Source organism: Budorcas taxicolor, chromosome 11 (assembly GCF_023091745.1).
Source record: "Budorcas taxicolor isolate Tak-1 chromosome 11, Takin1.1, whole genome shotgun sequence".
In the NCBI taxonomy this organism is placed as follows: Eukaryota; Metazoa; Chordata; class Mammalia; order Artiodactyla; family Bovidae; genus Budorcas; species Budorcas taxicolor.
Window position 1 is genome coordinate 12693808 of NC_068920.1, and position 18602 is coordinate 12712409.

At 40.8% G+C, this 18602-nt stretch overlaps 1 protein-coding gene across 1 annotated transcript in view; it reads right to left on the bottom strand.

Annotated features, from left to right (window-relative positions):
- The window catches only part of CAGE1 (cancer antigen 1), a 38720-nt gene that overhangs the window by 18870 nt on the left and 1248 nt on the right, over positions 1–18602 (bottom strand). Inside the window, exons 3-4 of the mRNA XM_052647442.1 lie at positions 14265–14705; positions 1565–2580 (exon numbers count right to left, since the gene is read on the bottom strand). Of these exons, the coding sequence (XP_052503402.1) occupies positions 1565–2580; positions 14265–14705 (1457 nt within the window). The remainder of the gene's footprint in view (positions 1–1564; positions 2581–14264; positions 14706–18602) is intronic.

Genomic DNA, 18602 nt, shown 5'->3' on the forward strand with positions numbered 1-18602 from the left:
GAAAAAAAAAAAAAAAAGAAAGAAAGCTCAAGAAAAACATTGTATAGTGGATAAACTGCTGCACAGTTATACTGATTTACTCAGTGTTTACTAATTCAAAATTCGTCATGGTTTGGTTAACAGCTAAACTGAAGGTCATCTTTGCTTAGGCTGAAAGTGAAAATGAAAGTGTTAGTCACTCAGCTGTGTTTTGATTCTTTTTGACCCCATGGACTGTAGCTCTCCAGGCTCCTCTGTCCATGGGATTCTTCAGACAAGAATAGTGGAGTGGGTTGCCATTCCCTTCTCCAGGGGATCTTCCCGACCTGCTTAGGTCAGTAGTTCTCAAAGCATGACCCTGGGGCCAGGAGCATCAGTGAGACCCCAAGATCTTCCTGGAGATGCAAATCCCCAGGCCCCACCTCACACCTGCTGAATCAGAGACTCTGGGGTGGTCCCTGCAATCTGCATTTTCATAGCTGAGGCTGATAAATGCTAAAGTTTGAGAACCACACTGGCTTAGATAATCCTTTCTTCTTTCTGGAGAAAAGATGACAGAGAGAATTTTCAGTCCCATGAGAACAGTATTTTTCTAAGAGCCATTAAAAATAATAGGATCCTTGTCTTGCAAACAATACTTAATACTGATTAGAGATTCACAAAAGAAAGTCTTCTAAGGACATCTTTGAGCAACAAATCAGCTCAGTTTAAGTTATTATGACAAGTATAAAAATAAACGTGTATATTTTTCTGACTCAGATTAGCCTTCTAATAATTAATAAAGTTGCACTACAGATATTTTAAGGCAGGCCTACAAAACCGGAGTAGAGCAGATGTGCTCTGGCTTGTGAGGATTATCACTACCAAGACAGGCTTCCAGTTGTCTGCCAAAAAAGCCATCTGAACTGCAAATACAAAATACAGGTTCTCCAAACACATTGATACGAGGCTCTCATGTTGTTCTTAACGATTGTTAATAGATATATTTGGTGATCATTTTGCAATACATACAAATATTGAATCTTTATGCTGTACACCTAAAACTAGTGGAGTATGCTATCTCAGTAAAAATGTTTGTAACTTTACAAAATTACTGTGTGCTATAATGTAGGTTTTGCCTTGTAAACCAAATATGCAGCTGTATTATCTATTTTACTGCTGAACAGGCAGACATGGCATGAAAAGGCTGAGATCCCACTCAGAAATTCTTTTCTCAGAGGAAGCTTCGGATGATCGGTCATGTATGCGTGCCTGCATGTGGGCTAAGTCGCTTCAGTCGTGTCCGACTTTTTGCGACACTATGGACTGCAGCTCACCAGGTTCCTAGGTACCCACAAAATTCCCACATTCATTTGCAACTCTACCAATATAATCGCAAGAGGCCAGAAATGGCTGTTCTTTAATGTGAGTATCTGAGACCCAAAGAAACTCGTCCAAAACTGTGACACCTTCTCCATTGTTTCTCTCTTTTTGGTTAATTCTCTCCGCCAACAAATTAGGGTATGGGCCATGCCCAAATATGCTCCAGCAGACTATTAGAAACTCCTGAAATTCTGCCTTAGAGATTCCGAATTTGTGATAATACCTTGTCCACATCTGACTCTATTACATCCTCTAAGATCTCCTTGAGTTGAGTTATCTCACATTTAGGGACGCAATTTTGCTCCTCACTCCTTGCAACCTGCTGCTGACGTTTTGTGTTTTCATTTTTCACTTTGTCGATCTGCTGCTGGAGTTCTGCATTCTTAGCTTTTTCACTGTCGGATAGGAATTTCACCTTCTGAACCTGAGCGACCAATTTCTCGAGTTTAGATTTCAGATTCTCTCTTTCATCCAGGTGTTTCCTTTCACGTTTCTGGAATTCCTCCCGTAAAGACAGGAACTCTCTTCCGGTCTCCCTCTCCCTTTTCAACGAGTCCAGAGCGGCACTGGTGGCCTGTTCCAGCTCTCCTTTGAGCTGCTGCAGGCTTTCTATCTCTTCTTCTTTCTTGCTCAAGGCGCTGTCCATCTCCATGCAATGAGTCATGTACCTTTCCTGTAGACTAACATAATTGCCCTTGAGTTTCTTAAACTCTGCCTGTAAGGTTTCCTTCTCACTCCTGCATTCCTGAAGGTGGTTTTGGGTGGTAACTAAAATCTCGTGCAAACTCCGCAGTGTCTTCTCTGTATCACTCTTCTCCAGCTTTATTCTGTACTTTTCTTCAATTAGCTCTTCGACCTTCTCCTTTAGCTTATTGATGATGGCCACAAACACGTGCTGTTTAGTCGCATTCATCTGTAGTTCCTCAACCTTCTTCTCTAAATACGTGTTCTGACGCTCTAGGTCTTGGATCCGAGTTTCCTTTTCTTTGTTAGTACATTTTAATTTCCGTACGACTTCATTCAAAGCCATGTCCTGTTCCAGAGGTTGTAAGCTTTCCAAGCTCTGCTCTGAGTCAGGTATCACGCAGGCCTCCTGAGACGCTCCACCGACCCAACAGATGCCTGTAGGAGCCCAGGTTGAGCCCGTCTGTGGACTCCACCCACCTTTTTCTGGGACTTCCTTTTGGTGCCTGACTGACATCTCAGGAATATCCATAGAATTCTGTACTCCTTTGGAAGAACCTGCAATCTGTAAATTAGAGTAAATAAAATAAGTCTGAAATAGTAGAAAGATCGTGAGCTTTGAGGTCAAAGAGAGCTGCCCTTGAACCCTGGATCCCTAAATTTGGTTTTCTCAGCTCTGAAATAACAGGGAAGATGTGTACGTCCAACACTAAAATCTAATTAACAAAAATACTTAAGTATTAATTGCTGAATGTTATGTACTGCACTTAGCAGCAGAGCAGGTATGGTGTATGTATTATACTTTAAAAAAAAATTAAATGTTGATATTCTCACCATCTTCTATGACACAAATTTTTCTGGATACATACAAGATATTTCCTTTGACTTCAAATGAATTAAAACAAAGTTATTCATTACCCTAAATCTGCAAAGACATTTAAAAAAAATTATTTTTGAGGTAATGTTGGTTGTCAACATTATGTAAGCCTCATGTGTACATTTCTACTTCTGTTTACACTACAGCATACTCATACTCACCACCAAACATTTAGTTTCCATTTGTCACCATACAGTTGATCCATTTTACTCATTTCACTTATTTTGTTCATTTATTTTTTGGTTTTTATTTGCTTGGGTTTTTTTGTATCCCATATATGAATGAAATCATATTTGTTTTTCCCCATGTGACTTATTTTACATAGCATAATACCCTCACAATCCACCCATCCATGTTGCCACAAATGGCAAACTTTCATCTTTAAGACTGACTAGTATTCTATTGTAAATATATGAACTATCCTCTTTATCCATTTATCCATTGATAGGCACTTAGGTCAGAGAAGGCAATGGCACCCCACCCCGCCCCACTCCAGTACTCTTGTCTGGAAAATCCCATGGATGGAGGACCTGGTGGGCTGCAGTCCATGGGGTTTCGGAAGAGTTAGATACGACTTCACTTTCACTTTTCACTTTCACACATTGGAGAAGGAAATGGCAACCCACTCCAGTGTTCTTGCCTGGAGAATCCCAGGGATGGCGGAGCCTGGTGGGCTGCAATCTATGGGGTCGCACAGAGTTGGGCAGGACTGAAGCGACTTAGCAGCAACAGCAGCAGCAGCAGCAGACACTTAGGTTGTTTGCAAATCTTGGTTATTGTAAATAATGCTATGATGAACATAGGGGTGCATATATTTTTTCAAATCAGTGCTTTTGTATTTTGGGGATAAATACCCAGAAGTGGAATAGCTGGATCATATGTATTATTTTTTGAGGAATCTCCATAGTGTTCTCCATAGTAGCTACACCAATTTACATTCCCACCAACAGTATAGGAACATTCCTTTTGCTCCACACCCTCTCCAACATTCATTATTTGTAGACTTTTTGATGAGAGCCATTCTGACCAGTATGAGGTGATAAACTCACTGTGGTTTTGATTTGCATTTCTCTAACAATCAGCAATGTTGAACAGCTTTTCATGCGCCTGTTGGCCACCTGTATGTCTTCTTTGGTGTGTCTATTCAGCTCCTCTGCTAATTTTTTAATTAGATTTTTTTGTTGTTATTGAGTTGTATGAATTCTGTATATATTTTGGATACTAACCCCTTATTGGTTATGTGGTTTGCAAACATCTTTTCCCAGTTGGCAGGTTGTCTTTGTATTTTGTATAGTTTCCTTCACTGTGCAAAAACTTTTTAGTTTGATGAGGTCCCATTTATTTTTGCTTTTGTTTTCCTTGCCTGAGGATATATACCCAAAGGTATTGCTAAGGCCAATTCACTAATTATACTGCCTACGATAAATTTCAGAGAAGGCAATGGCAACCCACTCCAGTGTTCTTGCCTGGAAAATCCCATGGATGGAGGAGCCTGGTGGGCTGCAGTCCATGGGGTCGCTAAGAGTCTGACACGACTGAGCGACTTCACTTCCACTTTTCACTTCCATGCATTGGAGAAGGAAATGGCAACCCGCTTTAGTGTTCTTGCCTAGAGAATCCCAGGGACGGGGGAGCCTGGTGGGCTGCTGTCTATGGGGTTGCACAGAGTCAGACATGACTGACGTGACTTAGCAGCATGATAAATTTATTGTTTTTATATGTCCACCTTTATCTTGTTACCTTTTTTGGTTTGGAGTTTGGAGTCTATTTTGTCAGATATTAATATAGCTACACTCCATTTCTTTTAGCTACCATTTGCTTTGGACATCATCTTCCATCCTTTCATTTTGAGTCTACGTTTATCTTTAAAGCTGAAGTGAGTTTACTGGAGGGGGTAGACAGCTGGATCTTGTTTTTAATGTATCTCTTTTGGGGGCAGGGAGGTCTTGCTTTTTAATCCATCCAACCACTCTTTTTTTTTTAAGATTTATTTATTTATTTTTGACTGTGCTGACTCTTTTTTGCTGCACACAAGATTTCTCTAGTTTTGGAGAGCAGGGGCTACTCTTTGTTGAGGTATGAGGTATGAGACCCTGGTTGGATTCCTGGGTGGGGAAGATCCTCTGGCGAAGGGAGAGGCTACCCACTCCAGTCTTCTTGGGCTTCCCTGGTGGCTCAGCTGGTACAGAATCCGCCTGTGATGTGGGAGACCTGGGTTCGATCCCTGGGTTGGGAAGATCCCCTGGAGGATGGACAGGCTACCCACTCCAGTATTCTGGCCTGGAGATTTCCACGGACTGTATAGTCCATAGGGTCACAGAGTTGGACACGACTTGAGCGACTTTCACTCACGCTTATTTATTTTTGAGTGTGCTGAGTCTTATTTGCTCCATGCAAGCTTTCTCTAGTTTCTCTCTTTTAAGCTGTGCTTCTCATTGTAGCAGCTTCTCTTACTGAGGTCCATGGGCTCTAAAGCACCTGCTCCACAGTTGTGGTATATGGGTTAGTTGCTCTGAGGCATGTGGAATCTTCCTGGAGCAGAGGCTAAAACCATGTCCACTGCATTGGCAGGTGAATTTTCAACCAGTGTGCCACCCGGGAAGCCCCAACCAAGCTGCCTTTTGATTGATGAATTAAACCCATGTACATTTGGGATGATTCTTGACAGATGAGTACTTGGTTTTATCTTTGATTTTCTGATTGCTCTGTGTCTCCACTGTTTCTTTTTCTTGTGCTTATGTCTGCTGTTCTGGTTTGGTGGTTTTCTATGATGTTTCTCTTTTCATGTTTCACATCTTTGCTCTCGATCTTTATTTTGTGGTTATCATGAGGTTTGTATAAAACATCTTATAGATAAAACAGTCCTTTTTCTCTGCCAACAGCATCTGATCTTCACATGCTGATACAGGTTCTGTCCTTTTCCTCTTCCTCTTTCCTCTTTGCTGTCTCAAATTATCCTTTAGTGTTGTAAATTTATTACCAATTTGAAGTAGTTATACTTTTCCTGCTCTTTTTCCCCTTGACATTTATGGTATAATACAGTGTTAATAATCTATTCTGACATAAAGTTGCAATTTTCTGACTCTATTTATCACCTTACTCAAAGTTTTGTGTATTCTGCATTTTTATTTTGGGCTATGAGCTCACTTCAACATCTCTTGTAAGCCAGGTCTAGTGTAATGAACTCCTTCAGCTTTTGTCTGTCTGAGAAAGTCTTTATTTCTCCTTCATATATGAATGATAACTTTTCTCGATAAAGTATTTTTGACTGACAGTTTTTATCTTTCACTATTTTGAGAATTTTATTCCATTCCCTCCTGGCCTATAGTTACAGCTGAAAGATCTGCTGATAGCCTAACAGGGGTTCCTTTATAGATAACCATGCATTTTTCCCTTTTAAAAATTTTTTACTTTTAATAAAACTTTTATTCTGGAATAATTTTAGATTCATGAAAAAGTTATAAGCATAAAGAGTTCTCTATACCTCTCACCCAGGGCCCCTGAATGTTAATGTCTTATATACCATGGCACATTTGCTAAAACAGTACAAATGTGCTGCTACTAACTAAACTCCAGATTTTACTAGTTTTCCCATTAAAGTCCTTTTTCTGTTCCAACATCCAGTCCAGAGTATCACATTGTATTTAACACCTCTTTGTCATTGACTTTTGACAGTTTTAATACCACATGTCTTAGAGAAGATCTACTAGCAATGATTTCTTAGCTTCATAGATTTGTATATACAGTTCTTTTCTTAGGTTTGCTATTTTTTTAGGTTAGCTATTTAAAAAACAACCTTAATCTTTTTACATCTCTGATATGTTCTTGGTTTTAGTAATCCTTATTTCTATTTATTTTTTGGCCATCCCTTGTGACATGTCACAAACAGTCAGACACGACTGAGCGACTGAACTGAACTGAACTGAACTGTGACATGTGGGAGTTGGTGATGGACAGGGAGGTCTGGCGTGCTGTGATTCATGGGGTCGCAAAGAGTCAGACACGACTGAGCGACTGCACTGTGACATGTGCGATCTTAGTACCCTGCGCAAGGATTGAACCCATGCCCCCTGCACTGGAAGGGTGAAGTCTTAACCACTGGACCATCAGGGAAGTCCCTTAGCTATTATTTCTTTAAGTAAACTCTCTGCTCCCTTCTCCTCTCTCTCTCGTCTCTCCCTCTGGGATTTCCCGTTACCCTACCGTTGTCCTTCCTAAAAGAGTTGTGCAGCTCTCACAGAATTTCCTCACTTTTAAAGATTCTCTTTCCTCTTCTACCTGCATCACCTCTATTAGATTTCTATCCCTAAGCTTGTTAATCCTCTCTTCCAAATAGTCTGCTCTATTTCCAAGGCTTTCTAATCCTTTCATCTTGTTAATTATTGAGTTCTTCAGCTCCAGAATTTTTTGGTTCTTTTTTCGGAGTTTCAACATTTTGGTAAAATGTTCCTTCTGTTAATAAACTTGATTCCTTAGCTCACTGAATTGCCTTTCTGAGCTTTCTCATAGCTCCTTGAGTTTCTTTATGACAGCTATTTTGAATGTACTGTCAGCTAGATCTCAGTATTCCATGGACGTTAAGTCTAGTTTCTGGAGAACTGCTGTTTTCTTTTTGTGGTAGTGTTACTGTGGCTAGCCCTTGGTGCTTAGTTGTTCCTCAGCACAATGAATCTGAAGTAGCAAAAAACCCTCCTTCTTTAGATGAAGATGCTTTAATTTTTCTTGATTCTAATGACTCAATGGGTTAGAAATTAGAGGCCTTTCTTTTGTTTGCCAGGAGGTGGCCTCTATAGTTTTAAGTCTTTGGTTTCTCTTTCCTGTGCTAGCTCTGGTTACCTTTGGCAGTTGGCACTGCCCACCCTCATGTCTCTGACAGGCGTCCTTGTTGTCACTGCCTGTACCTCTAGGGTGGCTGTGCCTTGCTGCTGTTGATGTCACCGCCTGGGCTCTGGGGTTCTTCTTCTGCACGGTCCAAAATCTCCTGAGTCACAGGCTCCACCGCATGCAGGGAGGGGGAGAGCTGGGAGCAGTTGGGTGTCATCAGATTCCCGGGTGCTGCCACTGTGGTCTGGATTGATGGGGGGAGTTATGGGTGCCTCTGGAGCTGGAGAGATGGTCGCAGGCCGCACCTTCACTGCTGCCGGTCACCCACGGTTGGCTAGTGGCCAGGTCATGGGTGCCACCTCTCCTCCTGGTGCTGGGTTCTTTGAGGGCTGTGGGCTCAGCTGCCACCCCGGGGGGACCAGGATCGCAGGCACAACCTCCACAGTCGCCCAGTGTGGCCTCCTCTGTGTGCTCCAGTCCACCCTCCTTTAGATGTATAGACGTGTGGAATTCTCCAGCATCCTGGTGTGTTGGGGAGAGCCACATCTGTTGAGCTGTGGATGTTTTACTAATTGTAGATTGAAGAGCAGAGACAGAGAGAGTATCTCAATCTACCATGATGCTGACAACCCTCTCTTGTGAGCCCTCTTTTCTTTTTCCTCTCTAAACGCTTTTTAAAAAAATTAATTTAATTGGAGCATTACTTTACTAATTAATTTACAATATTGTAGTGGTTTTTGCCAAACGACGACATGAATCAGCCATGGGCACACATGTGTTTCCCATTCAGAATCCCCCTCCCACCTCCCTCCCCATCCCACCCCCGAGTCATCCCAGTACACCAGGCCTGAGCACCCTGTCTCATGCATCGAACCTGGACCAGCGATCCACTTTACAAATAATACACACGTTTCAACACTACCCTCTCAAGTCATCCCACCCTTGCCTTCTCCCACAGAGTCCAAAAGACTGTTCTTTACATCTGTGTTTCTTTTGCTGTCTCGTATATAGAGTCATCATTACCATCTTTCTAAATTCCATATATATGCCTTAATATACTGTACTGGTGTTTTTCTTTCTGACTTACTTCACTCTATATAATAGGCTTCAGTTTCATCCACCTCATTAGAACTGATTCAAATGCATTCTTTTTAATAGCTGAGTACTATTCCATTGTGTATATGTACCACAGCTTTCTTATCCATTCGTCTGCCGATGGACATCTAGGTTGCTTCCACGTCCAGGCTATTGTAAACAGTGCTGCAATGAACACTGGGGTACACGTGTCTCTTTCAATTCTGGTTTCCTTGGTGTGTGTGCCCAGCAGTGGGATTGCTGGGTTGTATGACAGTTCTATTTCCAGTTTTTTAAAGAATCTCCATGCTGTTCTTCATAGTGGCTATACTAGTTTGCATTCCCACCAAGAGTGTAAGAGGATTCCTTTTTCTCTGCACCCTCTCCAGCATTTATTGTTTGTAGACTTTTTGATAGCAGCTGTTCTCACTGGCGTGAGATGGCACCTCATTGTGGTTTTGATTTGCATCTCTGATAATGAGTGATGTTGAGCATCTTTTCATGTGTTTGTTAGCTATATGTATGTCTTCTTTGGAGAAATGTCTGTTTAGTTCTTTGGCCCATTTTTTGATTGGGTAGTTTATTTTTCTGGAATTGAGCTGCAGGACTTGCTTGTATATTTTTGAGATTAATTCTGTTAGTTGCTTTGTTATTATTTTCTCCCATTCTGAAGGCTGTCTTTTCACCTTACTTATAGTTTCCTTTTTTGTGCAAAAGCTTTTAAGTTTAATTAGATCCCATTTATTTTTGCTTTTATTTCCATTACTCTGGGAGGTGAGTCAGAGGATCCTGCTGTGATTTATGTCAGAGGGTGTTTTGCCTGTTTTCCTCTCGGAGTTTTATAGTTTCTGCTCTTACATTTAGATCTTTAATCCATTTTGAGTTTATATTTGTGTATGGTGTTAGAAAGTGTTCTAGTTTCATTCTTTTACAAGTGATTGACCAGTTTTCCCAGCACCACTTGTTAAAGAGAGGTTTTTTCTCCACTGTACATTTTTGCCTCCTTTGTCAAAGATAAGTTGTCCATAGATGCGTGGATTTATCTCTAGGCTTTCTATCTTGTTCCATTGATCTACATTTCTGTCTTTGTGCCATTACCATACTGTCTTGATGACTGTAGCTTTGTAGTATAGTCTGAAGTCAGGCAGGCTGATTCTTCCAGTTCCATTCTTCTTTCTCAAGATTGCTTTGGCTATTTGAGGTTTTTTCTATTTCCATACAAACTGTGAAATTATTTGTTCCAGTTCTCTGAAAAATACTGTTGGTAGCTTGATAGGGATTACATTGAATCTATAGATTGCTTTGGGTAGTATACTCATTTTCACTATATTGATTCTTTGGATCCATGAACATGGTATATTTCTCCATCTATTTGTGTCATCTTTGATTTCTTTCATCAGTGTTTTATAGTTTTCTATATATAGGTCTTTTTTTTCTTTAGGTAGATTTATTCCTAAGTATTTTATTCTTTTCGTTGCAATGGTGAATGGAATTGTTTCCTTAATTTCTCTGTTTTCTCATTGTTAGTGTATAGGAATGGAAGGGATTTCTGTGTGTTAATTTTATATCCTGCAATTTACTATATTCATTGATTAGCTCTAGTAATTTTCTGGTGGAGTCTTTAGGGTTTTCTATGTAGAGGATCATGTCATCCACAAACAATGAGAGTTTTACTTCTTTTCCAAGCTGGATTCCTTTTATTTCTTTCTCTTCTCTGATTGCTGTGGCTAAAACTTCCACAACTATGCTGAATAGTAGTGGTGAGAGTGGGCACCCTTGTCTTGTTCCTGACTTTAGGGGAAATGCTTTCAATTTTTCAGCATTGAGGATAATGTTTGCTGTGGGTTTACATATATGGTGAGCCCCCTTTTGAATAAAGACCTTTTGATTCCTCATCAAACCATTATCTCATAATGCTATGACTTCTAATGTGAACATCAGAAAATCTGATGAACTTATCTCATGACTGACTTTCTGCTCACAATACAGATTTGGGAGAAGGGGGTTAAAAACAACAACAGTAAGTTGTAGGAAAGTGAAGGTGAAGTCACTCAGTTTTGTCCAACTCTTTGAGACCCTATGGACTGTAGCCTACCAGGCTCCTCCGTCCATGGAATTTTCCAGGCAAGAGTACTGGAGTGGGTTACCATTTCCTTCTCCAGGGGAGCTTCCTGACCCAGGCATCAAACCCAGGTCTCCTGCATTGCAAGCAGACAATTTACCATTTGAGCCACCAGGGAAGCCCTGGGAAGTTGTAGGAAACACTAAAATGAACATGACAGAATAAGCTAGTAAAAGATCTCTAAAGGGATGGGCTGAATAACTTTCCAAATAGAATTTAGGGATATTGGACCCTTATATTATAGTGTTTCTTCATCGTTCTGGGATAAAGACAACTATCCTTACTGAGGCCTGTAAGGTCCTGATACTGATTTTGATATCTAGCCCACGCTACCTTTCCATCCTCTACAACATCCCTCCAACCCAGCAACACTAAGCTGCCTTCAGATCCATGAAGGAAGGGACCATGCTCCCTGCATCCACAAGGTCTTCACACTCAGTTCAGTTCAGTCGCTCAGTCGTGTCCGACTCTTTGCAACCCCATGAATCGCAGCACGCCAGGCCTCCCTGTCCATCACCATCTCCTGGAGTTCACTCAGACTCACGTCCATCGAGTCCATGGTGCCATCCAGCCATCTCATCCTTGGTCGTCCCCTTCTCCTCCTGCCCCCAATCCCTCCCAGCATCAGAGTCTTTTCCAATGAGTCAACTCTTTGCATGAGGTGGCCAAAGTACTGGAGCTTCAGCTTTAGCATCATTCCTTCCAAAGAACACCCAGGGCTGATCTCCTTCAGAATGGACTGGTTGGATCTCCTTGCAGTCCAAGGCTCTCTCAAGAGTCTTCTCCAACACCACAGTTCAAAAGCATCAATTCTTCGGCGCTCAGCCTTCCTCACAGTCCAACTCTCACATCCATACATGACCACAGGAAAAACCATAGCCTTGACTAGATGGACCTTAGTCGGCAAGGTAATGTCTCTGCTTTTGAATATACTATCTTGGTTGGTCATAACTTTTCTTCCAAGGAGTAAGCGTCTTTTAATTTCATGCCTGCAGTCACCATCTGCAGTGATTTTGGAGACCAGAAAAATAAAGTCTGACACTGTTTCTACTGTTTCCCCATCTCTTTCCCATGAAGTGATGGGACCAGATGCCATGATCTTCGTTTTCTGAATGTTGAGCTTTAAGCCAACTTTTTCACTCTCCTCTTTCACTTTCATCAAGAGGCTTTTTAGCTCCTCTTCACTTTCTGCCATAAGGGTGGTGTCATCTGCATATCTGAGGTTATTGATATTTCTCCCGGCACTCTTGATTCCAGCTTGTGTTTCTTCCAGTCCAGCGTTTCTCATGATGTACTCTGCATAAAAGTTAAATAAGCAGGGTGACAATATACAGCCTTGACGTACTCCGTTTCCTATTTGGAACCAGTCTGTTGTTCCCTGTCCAGTTCTAACTGTTGCTTCCTGACCTGCATACAGATTTCTCAAGAGGCAGGTTACATGGTCTGGTATTCCCAACTGTTTCAGAATTTCCCACAGTTTATTGTGACCCACACAGCCAAAGGCTTTGGCATAGTCAATAAAGCAGAAATAGATGTTTTTCTGGAACTCTCTTGCTTTTTCCATGATCCAGCGGATGTTGGCAATTTGATCTCTGGTTCCTCTGCCTTTTCTAAAACCAGCTTGAACATCAGGGAGTTCACGGTTCACGTATTGCTGAAGCCTGGCTTGGAGAATTTTGAGCATTACTTTACTAGCATGTGAGATGAGTGCAATTGTGCAGTAGTTTGAGCATTCTTTGGCATTGCCTTTCTTTGGAATTGGAGTTGCTATCAATACTTCTGCGCGGAATGCTCCCCCACGCCCACCACCTAACTGCCCCCACTCATCCTGCAGAGCTGAGCTCAGTCACTACTACACTTCAGGGAAGTCTTACCCAAACTCCCTGACCAGCGACAGGAAGACTCCCATCTTACTTTATTTATAGTGCTTACCACAGCTGCAAGTTTATATGTAATTTTATAATATATACACTTTGTATGTAACTTTTATTTGCAGCACTTACCATAGTTGAAAATTCATATTTACTACTGTGATTGATTAATGTCTGTCTCCTCTATGAGTGTTCTTATCATGAGGACACAGCCCACATCTTTTTGTTTCTGGTTTTGTCAACCATTCTATAACCAACACATAGCACAGGGCTTCAGACACAACAGATGCCTCAAAGTGTTTACTGACTGACTGAAGGGCTAGATGCAATGGAAATAGTTACAATCTTAAGAAATCCTAATTCAGCAGCTTTTTAAAATGTTATTTTCCAGAACTCAAGACAGGTAAGTAGACTTGTCTTTTAAATGCTGCTTTCAAATAAAATGAACAAAAAAAAATCCTGATTTTACTTGTAAATGAAATATAACAGCCATAGCTTTTCTCACCAAACTCACAGTGAAAAGGTATTCTTTATGCTATCTTTGGATTGTTATCTATTTGCCCACACCAATTCTTTTTTTTTTTTTTTTTGAGAGACTATATAGACTTTATACTGTTGGCATCTTCAGTGCTCTTATGATACTACATACCCAGAATTAACAATTCAAAGACAAATTCATGTCTTCACTTTGGTAGAAAAATATTTTTTTGCTGATCAGTAGAAATTCCACATAATAGAAAAATCATGAGCTTTTCTTGTCAAATAATTTAATTAACATCTCTGCATTTCTTTCTCTTCTCAACCTTTTCCTTAAACTTCTGAGTTCCAATCAATATGATTCACTAGGTATAAAAACTTGAAAGGGAATGTGTTAGTCCCTCAGTCGTGTCCAGCTCTTTTGCTACCTCACAGACTATAGCCCACCAGGCTCCTCTATTCATGGGATTCTCCAGGCAAGAATCCTGGAGTGGGTAGCCATTCCCTGCTCCAGGGAATCTTCCCAACCTGGGGATTGAACCTGGGTCTCCTGCATTGCAGACAGATTCTTTAATGTCTGAGCCACCAAGGAAGGCCATAAAAGCTCAGTATTGATATACTCAAGGCATCATGCAGATGTTGGGGTGCATAAAAGGATGAATAAGACAGCACCCTGACCCTCAAAAGAAATTATCATGTGGTAGAGCTAATCTCCAAGTATGGATTTTACTTCATTAGAAAGGATTGTTTCTAAATTGAGGAAGATCTCAGAAGCCAGTTCCCCCAGCGAAGCAATGTTCCTCATGCTGATGATTTAGGACTACTTCCAAAAGCCTCAGGTTATAAGCAGTAATGTTTTGTTTTTTAAAAACACTTCCTTTAATACTCTATGGATTAATTATTAAACATCTTACCTCCTCTGTTTCATAATTAGCTCTCACATCAAGCAGGTTAAAGTTATTTTCTTTATAATATGGTTGTTCAACATCACTGTGTACTTCTTTCTCACACAAGAAGTCTTGAGACTGACTAGGATTGAGGGCAGATTCCATGGCAGTACTATTAGCCAGTGGTATTTCCATGAATTTCAGTGTCTCTTCACTGCATTGGATTAGAGGTGGGCTTCTAGAAGGCTGTCTGACACACTCAAGAGCAAATTGATCTGTATGTGTGAAAGTGCTAGTTCCCATCGGGTTTTCTTCCTTAAATGAGTCTTCCTGCATATTGGTGTCTTCTGCATAATCACATACATAATGCTGTAATTCTGGCTCCTCTGTGTAAGATAAGCTTTCCGTCAGATCTTGAAATGCTATTTCATTATTAAACAAGTCTGTCTGATGAAATTGGCAAAGGGGTTCAAATTGTCTCAAGGAAGAAATGCTGGTGTCAATTGGCTGAGTGAGTACATTCTGTGAGTAATTTCCAATGTTGACATCTCATTAGAAAAAGAAAGATGAAAATAAGATTAACATTAAATTTATGCATTAACAGTTACATTCACATTTATGAAATAAATTGTTGGACTCTTTTACGAATTATAAGTTCAACATTTTTCATTAAGTTTATTTGTGCTAGCAGCTGCAACAAAACTTTTTTTACATGAAGGAAAAAGTCATCAAGTGACTACCACAAAGAAGCTTCTTACAGTTCATTTTTGTCAAATACCATTGTAACAAATTCTAAGACATCTTCAAAATTCTGTTTACTCTAATTTTAAAATGCTTCAAAAGAACAAAAACACAGAGTGTACAGTAATAGCAAACACACATAAACATGCTTAACTTCACAACAATCTCATGAACTAGGTACTGTTATTACCCATTTTTACAGATAAGGAAATGGAAACATAAGAGATGTTAAGTCACTTGCTGGGACACAGCTGGCAAGCAGTACAGCTGGGATTCTAGAATACTATTTGTTTCTGAATATGACAAGTTATTCAGATTTAATATTTTTAAAAATCAGAAGCAAATAAAGACAACATGCAAAGAAGTGTTTCAAATAAATATCCCTTCCTTTCTATCTAAATTCCTTCCTCTTCCCCACCCAGAGAGAACTGCTATACTGAAGCTGCTGCTGTTGTTTCTTGGTCGGTCAGTGGTGTCCAACTGTGACCCCATGGACTGTAGCCCACCAGGCTTCTCTGTCCATGGGATTTTCCTGACAAGAATTCTGGACTGGGTTGCTCTGCCCTCCTCCAGGGGATCTTCCCAACCCAGAGATTGAACCCACATCTCCTGTGTCTCCTGCACTGCAGGCGGATTCTTTACCACTGAGCTATCAGGGAAGCCCCATACTTAAGTTGGTGGGCCTGTGTTTGGGTGTCTTTTTTGGGGTGGGGGGGGGGAGTTTGAGGGGGGAATATCTAAAATGTCATTTGTGAAAGTTATTGGAAAAATAAAAAACTAGTCTGAGTATGGTACAAAATCACAGTAACTTTATATGGTTGTTGTTTAGTCGCTCAGCTGTGTCCAACTCTTAGCGACCCCATGGACTGTAGCACTCCAGGCTTCTCTGTCTTTCACCATCTCCCAAAGCCTGGTCAAACTCATGTCCATCAAGTCAGTGATGCCATCCAAAAATCTCACCCTCTGTCATCCCCTTCTCCTCCCCACTTCAATCTTGCTCAGCAACAGGGTTCTTTCCAGTGAGTCAGCTCTTCACATCAGGTGGCCAGAGTATTGGAGCTTCAGCTTCAGCATCAGCATCAGTCCTTCCCATTATATTAAAGACTGATTTCTTTAGGGTTGACTGGTTTGATCTCCTTGCAGTCCAAGGGACTCTCAAAAGTCTTCTCCAACACCACAGTTCAAAAGCATCAATTCTTCAATGCTCAGCCATCTTTATGGTCCAACTCTCACACCCATGCATGACTAATGGAAAAACCATAGCTTTGACTAGATGGACCCTTGTCAGCAAAGTAATGTCTCTGCTTTTTAATACGCCGTCTAGATCTGTCATAGCTTTTCTTCCAAGAAGCAAGCGTCTTTCAATACCATGGCTAGCAGTCACCATCTGTAGTGGTTATGGAGCCCAAGAAAATAAAGTCTGACACTATTTCCATTGTTTCCCCATCTGTTTGCCATGAAGTGATGGGACCAGATGCCATGATCTTCGTTTTCTGAATGTTGAGCTTTAAGCCAACTTTTTCACTCTCCTTTCACCTTCATCAAGAGGCTCTTTAGTTCCTCACTTTCTGCCATAAGGGTGGTATCATCTGTGTATTTGAGGTTATTGATACTTCTCCCGGCAATCTTGATTCCAGCTTGTGCTTCATCCACCCTGGCATTTCACATGATGTACTCTGCATATAAGTTAAATAAGCAGGGTGACAATATACAGCCTTGATATAGTCCTTTCCTAATTTGGAATCAGTCCATTGATCCATGTCTGGTTTTAACTGTTGTTTTTTGACCTGCACACAGGTTTCTCTGGAGGCAGGTCAGGTGGTCTGGTATTCCCATCTCTTTTCCACAGCTTGTTGTGATCCACACAAACGTTTTAGCATAGTCAATGAAGCAGATCTTTTTTAAATTTTCTTGCTTTTTCTATGACCCAACTGATGTTGGCACTTGGACCTCTGGTTCCTCTGCCTTTTCTAAATCCAGCTTGAACATCTGAAAGTTCTCAATTTATTGAAACCCAGCTTGGAAAATTATGAGCATTACTTTGCTTGCATATGAGATGAGTATGACTGTGCAGTAGTTTTAACATTCTTTAGCACTGCCTTTCTTTGGGACTGGAATGAAAACTGACCTTTTCCAGTCCTGTGGCCACTGCTGAGTTTTCCAAATTTGCTGGCATATTCACTGCAACACTTTCACAGCATCATCTTTTATGATTTTAAACAGCTCAGCTGGAATTCCATCACCTCCAGTAGCTTTGCTTGTAGTGATGCTTCCCAAAGCCCACTTGACTTCAAATTCCAAGATGTCTGGCTCTAGGTGAGTATCACACCATGGTGGTTATCTGGGTCATTAAGATCTTTTTTGTACAGTTCTTCTGTGTATTCTTGCCACCTCTATTTTCTGGTTCTGTTAGGTCCATACCATTTCTGTCCTTTATCGTGCCCATCTTTGCCTGAAATGTTCCCTTGGTATCTCTAATTTTCTTGAAGAGATCTCTAGTCTTTCCTATTCTATTGTTTTCCTCTATTTCTTTGCATTGATCACTTATGAAGGCTTTCTTCTCTCTCCTTGCTCTTCTTTGGAACTCTGCATTCAGATGGGTGTATCTCCATTTCTCCTTTGCCTTTACTACCTTTGTATGGTAGTAAATAATGATTTGTACAAAAAGAAGTATTGGGACCCAGAAGGTGAAAGGATCTCTCACTTAATCAAAAGATACTTACTATTATCAGAGACCTGTTAATCAAAAGACTTACTATTATCAGAGACCTGTTAGCGTCTGCAAAACACTGTTTCTATATACTTGATACTATCACCTCATTACCACATGAAATCCAGCATTACACTTCAGTTTTTCCTCCCTTCCCTACACCATGCTTATCCTCTAAGGCACTTGGGCTTGAAAACCAGCCGTCTTTGACATTCTTCTACCTAATCACCCATGGGCTACTCAGCTTCCAGGTCCGGTCCTTTTCTCCTTTAAAGATGTTTTTCATAACCCATGCTTTCTTTCCCTCACTGTGGCATCATCCTGGTCCACATTCTCATGACCTCCTCAGGTTTGTCAGGGTATGAGAGTAGAAAACTTGCCCAATCACATTACCCGGAATCCAGTTCTTCTGTTTGACTTTCTAGGCCTTATGTAGCCGGAACCCACAGTACCCACCCAGTCTTCTGCTCCAGTCAGATCAGGCTTACTCTCCTGCAAACAGATCGTGCGCCTTACGACTTCAATAGTCTGCTCTGGCAGGTGCTTCTCTTTCTAAAACTTTCCTATTCACCATTCATCTAGTTTTAAAATTCCTACAATGTCTTTAAATTTCTATCTCACAGTTCAGCACATTATTTGTTTGCTATTTTAGTCTTCACCATTGTTTCAAGGGTATTAGTGTCGGAACTCACATATTATACAGACCTCAAGAGGAGTCCTGGAGAAGGAAATGGCAACCCACTCCAGTATTCTTGCCTGGAGAATCCCAGGGACAGAGAACCCTGGTGGGCTACAGTCCATGGGGTTGCAAACACATGACTTACCAACTGAACAGCAACAAAACAAAAAGAATCCACTTAAGGTTTTTCAATATCCCCTTCAGTAAACCAACCAGTGTTTAGAGAATATGTTGACTAAATCCTGCACCCCAGTGATATATTTTTATCAAAACAATTTAATAATTTTCTTGGGTTAATTGAACTATCAAATTAAT